The sequence below is a fragment of the Petromyzon marinus genome, chromosome 13 (assembly GCF_048934315.1).
Source record: "Petromyzon marinus isolate PM22_M1 ecotype Great Lakes invasive population chromosome 13, UKy_Petmar_22M1.pri1.0, whole genome shotgun sequence".
Classification (NCBI taxonomy): domain Eukaryota; kingdom Metazoa; phylum Chordata; class Hyperoartia; order Petromyzontiformes; family Petromyzontidae; genus Petromyzon; species Petromyzon marinus.
In genome coordinates, this window is record NC_133679.1 from 5,295,015 (window position 1) to 5,304,008 (window position 8,994).

An 8,994-nucleotide genomic window follows, 5' to 3' on the forward strand; every position below is an offset into this window, starting at 1 on the left:
AAATTGCACGGTTTGAAACCGGGGTGAAGGGATAACATGGAAGTATATGAAGATGATGTGCAAAAATACCCCCCAAAAATACAATTCTATCAACACATCCAGGCAGCAAATTATCCCTCCCCCTCCCCCCCAGTCTCTTCTCAAATTAAGGAAGCCAGAATCTTGCCAACGTGAGTTCATGATCCAGGATGGCTGAGATAATCCAATTCAAGTAAGAAAACACTCCAAGTAAAAAATACGAAGAAGAAATTACTGCTTAAATAAATACATACGCCTAATCACCTAAATTTATCCACTGCTGTGATGCACAGTTGGTATGCTGATGCCAAGATCTAGAAATACTTTTTTTAAAATTCAGTGTTTTGTAAAGCAATATAATTTCTTCATGTCCTGTGCAAAGAGGAGGGGGTGGAGGGTTACAATGGAAAGTGCAGTGTGGAAAAATAAAAACTGAAGAAAAAAATATGTAGCCATAAATTGTAAAGCCAACTGTATATGGCATGAGCCAAAGTGTAGCAATATATCTTGGCAAAGATCTTGTGACAAGAGCAGTAGGTTGTGAAGGTGTCTGTGTGTGTAGTGCATGTGGAGCAATATTTGTCCACTTCATAGTCGCACCGCCATCAGAATTGTCCTTATCTAAATAAATAAAGTAGTACCATCAGCGGTATCATTTATTTAACCAGGAGGTGAAGTATACATGTCGATTCCTTCCAGCATATGTGTTTATAGATGGTCAGCTGTGAAGATTTTAAACATAGCACTCGGAGTTTGAAAGCGGTTGTTTTCTGGAAACCAACGGCAACGCACGGCAATTGTGCAAATTTTGTGAGCAGAAATTCTATGCGGAGAGAGAGAGGGAGAGAAAAAAAAACGAACGAAGAGGGAACATTAATCACGCTTGCCTGCTTACCGTGACACGGAATGAGACGGGATACGCTGCACTGTGGCAAACCGAACGGGGTCTGACCCAGCGTGACAGAAAGTTGCGACGAAAAAATACAAATCACAAGAAGCACAATTGCATTTTGCCAACGGGAGGAATGTCCCTTGGCAACGGAGCAAAAAGCGCACCTAACACGAGGCAGAGAGAGAGAGAGCGAGAGAGAGGCGAGAAGCGATCTCTCCTCTCTCTATGTCTGGCGTCGATCAGATTTACAATGCCACGTGCGTGCATCGTGTGACTGGGTGCAGGCGGTGGGGGGTGGAGGGCGCATTGCACAAGTTTTGGACTTCTCTCGATGGAAACAAAAAAAAACAAAATCTAAGCACCTTCATTATTACCACTGCCCTTGTAACTTCACATGCACGGAAGGTAAATGCATCAGGCGATGGAACTTCTACACAACGAGAAGGCTACGGCCTGACTCTCTTCAGAGCAGGCGAATGCTTTAAACGGCAGGCTACTTAAACGATGTTTATCTGTTATAAGGCAGTGCTCATGACAAAGGTGGTTGGAATTTGTTCCAGCGTGTGTGCTTTATACCACTGTCAACGCAGTGCTTAATTTTAACGTTTCACAAAATGCGTTTGCTGTTTGGCAGCCTCCACTGTCGTTGCATTGCAATTAAAAAAAACACCGCAATGCGCTCCTGAACGGATTTCTAAATTAATCCACACGCACTACGCGAGCATCTGTCTCTAGCCAGGGTCACCTGTCTCCAGCCAGAGTAATCTGTCTCCAGCCAGAGTCACTTGTCTCCAGCCAGAGTCATCTGTCTCCAGCCAGAGTCACTTGTCTCCAGCCAGAGTCATCTGTCTCCAGCCAGAGTCATCTGTCTCCAGCTAGAGACATCTGTCTCCAGCCAGAGTCATCTGTCTCCAGCCAGAGTCATCTGTCTCCAGGCAGAGTCATCTGTCTCCAGCCAGAGTCACTTGTCTCCAGCCAGAGTCATCTGTCTCTAGCCAGAGTCACTTGTCTCCAGGCAGAGTCACTTGTCTCCAGCCAGAGTCACTAGTCTCCAGCCAGAGTCACTTGTCTCCAGCCAGAGTCATCTGTCTCCAGCCAGAGTCATCTGTCTCTAGCCAGAGTCATCTGTCTCCAGCCAGAGTCATCTGTCTCCAGCCAGAGTCATCTGTCTCCAGCCAGAGTCATCTGTCTCCAGCTAGAGTCATCTGTCTCTAGCCAGAGTCACTAGTCTCCAGCCAGAGTCATCTGTTTCCAGCCAGAGTCACTTGTCTCCAGGCAGAGTCATCTGTCTCTAGCCAGAGTCACTTGTCTCCAGCCAGAGTCATCTGTCTCCAGCCAGAGTCATCTGTCTCCAGGCAGTGTCATCTGTCTCCAGCCAGAGTCACCTGTCTCCAGCCAGAGTCACTTGTCTCCAGCCAGAGTCACTTGTCTCCAGCCAGAGTCATCTGTCTCCAGCCAGAGTCATCTGTCTCCAGCCAGAGTCATCTGTCTCCAGCCAGAGTCATCTGTCTCCAGCCAGAGTCATCTGTCTCCAGCCAGAGTCACTTGTCTCCAGCCAGAGTCATCTGTCTCCAGGCAGAGTCATCTGTCTCCAGCCAGAGTCATCTGTCTCCAGCCAGAGTCATCTGTCTCCAGCCAGAGTCATCTGTCTCCAGCCAGAGTCATCTGTCTCCAGCCAGAGTCACTTGTCTCCAGCCAGAGTCATCTGTCTCCAGGCAGAGTCATCTGTCTCCAGCCAGAGTCATCTGTCTCCAGCCAGAGTCATCTGTCTCCAGCCAGAGTCACTTGTCTCCAGCCAGAGTCATCTGTCTCCAGGCAGAGTCATCTGTCTCCAGCCAGAGTCATCTGTCTCCAGCCAGAGTCATATGTCTCCAGCCAGAGTCATCTGTCTCCAGCCAGAGTCATCTGTCTCCAGCCAGAGTCACCTGTCTCCAGCCAGAGTCACTTGTCTCCAGCCAGAGTCACTTGTCTCCAGCCAGAGTCATCTGTCTCCAGCCAGAGTCATCTGTCTCCAGCCAGAGTCATCTGTCTCCAGCCAGAGTCATCTGTCTCCAGCCAGAGTCACTTGTCTCCAGCCAGAGTCATCTGTCTCCAGGCAGAGTCATCTGTCTCCAGCCAGAGTCATCTGTCTCCAGCCAGAGTCATCTGTCTCCAGCCAGAGTCATCTGTCTCCAGCCAGAGTCATCTGTCTCCAGCCAGAGTCACTTGTCTCCAGCCAGAGTCATCTGTCTCCAGGCAGAGTCATCTGTCTCCAGCCAGAGTCATCTGTCTCCAGCCAGAGTCATCTGTCTCCAGCCAGAGTCACTTGTCTCCAGCCAGAGTCATCTGTCTCCAGGCAGAGTCATCTGTCTCCAGCCAGAGTCATCTGTCTCCAGCCAGAGTCATCTGTCTCCAGCCAGAGTCACCTGTCTCCAGCCAGAGTCACTTGTCTCCAGCCAGAGTCATCTGTCTCCAGCCAGGGTGACGAGTGCACCACTGGCTGCTCGAAGCGAAAACGAAGTGTGGGGAGAAGGTGGTGGTTGTGGTTGGGTGGATGGGGTGCAGGGCGGGGGGAGTGAACAAGCTTGCGGGCGGTGAGAGTGGGGGGTGGGGTCGGCGTGTGTCACCTGCAGCGGAGCCAGGCAGAGGAGCGCCAGCCAGGGTAGGCAGCGGAGCTGCGGGGCCGATGTCGTCCGCACAGGGGCAGCCATTCCAGTCCCGAGCACGCGCTCGGAGGGGGCGGTGGTGCACCTCGCTCTGTGGACAGCACGTCCACCGATAATTAAATAGCAGCGCCTCGTTTGCGGCTGGCACCCGGGCCAGGGGAGGCTGCGCGCCACGAGGGGGAGAGATAACAACAACAGCAGCAACAACAGCAACAACAAAACCGTTCGAGCTCGTCGGCGACCTCACCTACGCTGGACGCAGGCGGTTGTCTCTCGGTCAGCTGGTAGTTTTAATAATTATGGTAAGCAGAGTCGTGCACGCGTGTGTATATATGTATATATATAATTGATTGATTCAATCAGCGGGTATCAGCACTCTTCTTCAGGAGAGTCCTGGATGGGAAGATTGGCCAATCGTTCGATAGGCATCTTATGCAAGTGGGAGAAAATCCCATGCACCCAAAGAAACCCAATGCGACATGTCTGGAGGTAACCTAACAAATCTGCATTGAGAGATCAGCTGCCTACCTGCTGTACTGCCATCTACTGGGCACTATATGAGCCCTACACACGAGTGTCTGACGCACGTGAAGATCCCTGAATGATCCATCAACCCCACCTCCAGAGTGCTGGAGTATGCCCAAAACCTGTTGACTGGATGCCATGCATGGCTGGAACGTGTGTAGCGAGACCTGAGGCTGAATCTCCATACCACTGAACCACACTAAAATGTGAACAATAGCTAATCTGGCATTATATCCTGGATGAAGGCATCACCACGCAAAGTCAGTGGTGGGGGGCCGGATGACCATGCTTCACCACGTTGGTTAGTGAGGGTTGGTGAATGGATGGGGTCCAGGAGCGACTTAGACATCACTCACCACAGGTATTATCCGTGGCCAGGAATTTTACTGAGACGGCCAAATTCTGTGGCGCACAGTGCACAAATAAATAAGTACACCACTACTCCCCTAAACCTACTGTCATCATGATGCAGTCTTGATCGGTCCACTGTGCAGATGAGGGAACGAAATCAGATCTTGTACAGGTGCAAGATGGACCGGTGTAACCTACTTTACACAGACTTCATGATTGCAGTCAGTACCATATATAGGAACAACTCTATGAGACACAATTGGCACATCCCTTGCGTGATGCGATTGCATCATAAGTGATCTACCAGTAACGGATGCACTCAATGCATACAACCGTGTACCTGACCCTGCAAGTAAAAAAACAGTCTCTTAGAGCGTACTTGTGTTTCCTCATTTCACATTAACCCCAGGTGACACGGGCAAGGCTACACGGGGAGGGCTGGTTGACTCCCCATAGAAGCTATGTCCTCTCGCGAGCCATTAAATGTGCCCTCATGAACCCCTCCCCTCCCCCCTCCCCGGCATGTCTCTGGGATTAGTGTTGACGAATGAAGAAGCGCGCAACTGGTGATGGTAGTCAAAACGCAGTCCCCACTCTGCCATCCCTCCTGCCTGCGAAGCGAGGCGTATTGCTCTCCAGACGCCCGTCGCATCGGCAACACGTGGCATTAGCAGGCTTTGACAATTCGTACGTAACAGCCTTATAAACTGACTGCGCTCAAGCACAAATCGCCCGGATTGCGCCCGATCTCGTCAGATGTCTTAAAGCTCAGCAGGCGCTGTGCCTCGATAGTGCTTGGATCAGGCGATTACTTTGCACGGGACGTAGGTGCAGTGTGGGGGTGGTAGTGCGCAGTGCAGCAAATACACATCGTTCTACACCCCCCCCCCCCATCGCCACCAAATCGAAACCACACTGAACAGCGTGGTGAAGTATGGCCAAATGTCTCGACATGGTTAGCAATGCAGTTGATTGACAACACGGGCTGTGCATGCAACACGCACAAGCAACTTTACGGCATGGGTGGGCTTTAGACAACACTAAGTTGCGTACAACTTGCGTACAACTTTGCACGTACAACTAAGTTATGGGTAATGTGTGAATCAAGGTGCCGTACTTTAATCGGGGTAGGCTGCACTCTTAGACTGAAAAGTAATTTCCTTAGAACTTATTTCTTGGGTGTGTTTTCAGTTTGCTGTCCTTCCACCGCGCACCTCCGATGAGCGCGGTCGGCAACGTACGGCGCGAAGGAAGTCCAACGTACACAGGCAAATACGACGGCTCTAACATGCTAACGTGCGTGTGCGTTGCGCACAATCCCACTTAGCGGTCGAGATAGGTCCGGCATCGAAGAAGCACGTGGTTGGGCGGCAGGGGTAAGTGGGTGGCCAATTGATTCATAGCGGCTCACGCACGCAATTGGGCTCTGGAATACGATCGCAGAAGCACGGGGGGGAGGCTGTGCTGGTGGGAGGGGGGGGGGGGCACGGAGTGAGAGCACGAGTACAGAATGCTCGGCGTACACCGAGGACTGTATAATTGACCCGATGATGGAGGTGAACCCGACTCGGCGTCGCAGCCTGGGCTATATCGGTCGCGTTGGGATCTGACGGATGGCTTCGAAATCGGCGGGAGTCCCCACGTGGAGCGGTCAGGTTGCTGGCGACGTCGAGTGGGTTCAACAACTTGGACGGCAGCGTCGCCAAGTGCGTTGAGGTTGTCACGGCTCGTGGTGAATCACACCGATAAAGCGTGTCGCCGTTACCGTTGAAATATTGTCAAACGGTCATGTTTAAAATGCGCTTCGTGAAGTTTTGACAGCGAACGAGAACGGCTATCATCGGCTATCTAAGGATCACAATAGTTCGTTGCACATTACATAACACGTATCATTACACCATCCGTGCTGCAGCACGGCATCACTTGCATCACGGCATCACTCCCGATACCATGACCCCGATGCAAGTTACGCAGGGCGTGCAGTTTGCCTTGGCGGTCTCTCGCAGCGCAAGCCTTTCTCTCGCTCTCTCGGAAGGCTGCCGCAGATTTCTCGAGCGCCTCGAGGGGACCACATCTCTCACACGCGAGGCGCACGGCACATGACAGCCGAGACACGGGGCAACGCGGACTTGCAGCGGAGCTCTCCGAGTGTCAATTCTCGTAGGAGGAGCCACTCCAAAACGCAGCAGCGGCGGCAGCCCGCAGCGGGCACACCGCACATCTGCAAGCGCTTGGTGTGCACGGGGCGTGGGAGTTGCAGAGGGTTTGTGGAGTCGCACAACCACGGCGCTCCAATGAGCTCTGTAATTAGAGCGACGCGTTAATAGCGGCGCATCTCTCGCGACCTGGCAGGGTGGCGGCTGCAGCGAGTTGAGTGCGCGCGCCGATTTACGGACGGGTTGATAATTGAAGCCACCGCCGATTTTAACGGAGGGAGGATGGGTCGAGGTCGGATTGGTTGAAAAGAGGAATTTCCTGATCGCACCCCTCGGGTTTGTCGATAACGTCCCCATGCAGCACAAGTACCGCTGTGCCACTACGTGGTAATTGTTTTGTATGGAGTTACTAAGCTCTCGTCACGTGAATGGGGGATTTCCACCACCGGATCAAAGCCGCCGACTGAGATGAGTGCTTTCCAACACTGGCCTGGATCATTCAGATGTCTTCTTCTTTAATTTAACAAAATACGAGGACATTGTAACTTCGTATAACAGGCACGTTGACGTCGTCTCAAAGAGCTTAACCGGTCCTGGTCTGCCCCCTTAAACCCGCAAACTGACCAACGTGATGAAGTATGGTCAAGCAACCCCCGACGACCGACACAGTATGGGGGAATTTATTCACTCAGCTGCGAATTAACGAACGCTTGTAAACTGTTGTTAAAATTATAATGTAATAGCCCTAACTCTTGGAAAAAAAAGAATCCGACACACTGGTAATTCCGCTGCTGCTGCTGCGTGTGTGTCTCTCTGCTCATAAGCTGGCGCATGCCATTTCATAGGCGCTCGCTCAAAATTCAAAACACATGGACACGCACAAGCCTTAAAGTTCTAACCCCCACGTAATTGAGTTAAGTATATATTGAATGGCTTTTTTTCTGCGGTATGCTTGCTGCTTGCGCTCTTGGTTAACCTTACGGTAAACGGCACTTTTTTTTGAGAGAGAGGGGGGGGGGGCGGACGGAACGGGCGTGCATGTCACACAGGATAAGCCCTCCGGAGTTCACTTATCACGATACGAACGGCAGCGATTGTTGCCACCGTGTAGCCTTGCAAGCGGACACGCTCCCGCTATTGCGACGCGCAGCAGCGGCACAGTGGAAGCTTTGTATTTTGCCTTGGCATTTACGAATATATCTTTATTGACTCTATAGCCTTTTTATAACTAAACGTTTTCAGACGCTCGGAGCGCGTTTGCGTTGCCGCTGCCGTTAGCGATATTTGGCAGCGCTTTTGTTAAGTCTACTGCTGGATGAAGGCCTGCCCCGCTCCGTTATTGGTAAACGGGGCTCTTTCTTTTGACCATACTTCACCACGTTGGTCACTGCCGGTTGGGCGGGGGGGGGGGGATGCACGGAGGGGGTGCCCAGAATATAGTGGAAAGGACCTACCACTGATGCTATCCGTGAACGGGACTCGAACTCAGCCCTCCGGGTTAGTGCAAGTGTGCCAACCAGCGTGCCATCGCTCTGCATTGCTCGTTCAATCTTAAAGCAAACATTTGTCTTTTACTAAGATAGCAAAACCAAGCTGAGGATCATTGACTTCAGTTTCAATAATAATAATCATCATCATCAAATCAATTCATTATATGAGATAAAAGTTTTACTCACCGATAACCCAGACAGCGCAGGCAGTAATCAAACTGTCACTCAAGCGCTGGAAAAGAGGAGACCTCTTCGGTGCGGCGGTACAAACTGCATCCAGCCTCCAGGCAAGGTGATGAGATGATCGGGCAAGGTAACAGCAGCCTCGGTACCCAACCGCAATAGCAACAATAAACCGCCCACCCCCCCTAACTCAACCACCACCCCCCCACACACACACACGACGCACACGCGCCCTGCGAGCACAGCAAGAGGGCGCTCCGCGTGTGCGCGCGTGCGTCTCTGTGTGCACGCGGCACGGTTGAGTGTGTGTCTATAGACTGGAGAAAGTACACACACACACAGGCGCACGTGTGTGTGTGTGAGTGTGTGTGAGTGTGTGCGCGCGCTGCCGGCTTTTAAGCCACAAAACAGCGGCGTTGCGTGCGCGCGTGTGCTGAGTTCCACCCGCGCGCGGCACGCAACGAACTCTCATCAGCCGGAAAGGAAAGTGAAATATATATGTGTGTGTGTGTAGGGGAGGGGACATTGGGGGGGGGGGGGGGTCCTGGTGTTGGGTAGCGAACCGGGGAGGAAGGCGGGGGTGTAATACTCTCCCCCCACTCCTCCATTACACCCCATCCTCTCTTTCTTTAACATTGTCTCTCATTTGTGTTTATATTTGAACGTTTGGGTGTTTTTTCCTCTCTCTTTCTCGTGCAGCCAGACTACCTCTCTGCTTGTTTTTGTTGTTGTTT

The 8,994-nt window shown here is 51.8% G+C and overlaps 1 protein-coding gene across 2 annotated transcripts in view; it reads right to left on the bottom strand.

The window, feature by feature from the left end:
• Positions 1 to 8,746, bottom strand: part of LOC116941888 (ADAMTS-like protein 1) — a 158,453-nt gene extending 149,707 nt beyond the window's left edge. Inside the window, exons 1-2 of one of the 2 annotated variants that reach the window (XM_032953212.2) lie at positions 8,264 to 8,746; positions 3,517 to 3,646 (exon numbers count right to left, since the gene is read on the bottom strand). In XM_032953212.2, the coding sequence (XP_032809103.2) occupies positions 3,517 to 3,600 (84 nt within the window). In that variant the 5' untranslated portion in view covers positions 3,601 to 3,646; positions 8,264 to 8,746. The remainder of the gene's footprint in view (positions 1 to 3,516; positions 3,647 to 8,263) is intronic. The other variant, XM_032953213.2, reaches the window with a different exon arrangement.
• Between the last annotated feature and the right edge of the window lie 248 nt (positions 8,747 to 8,994).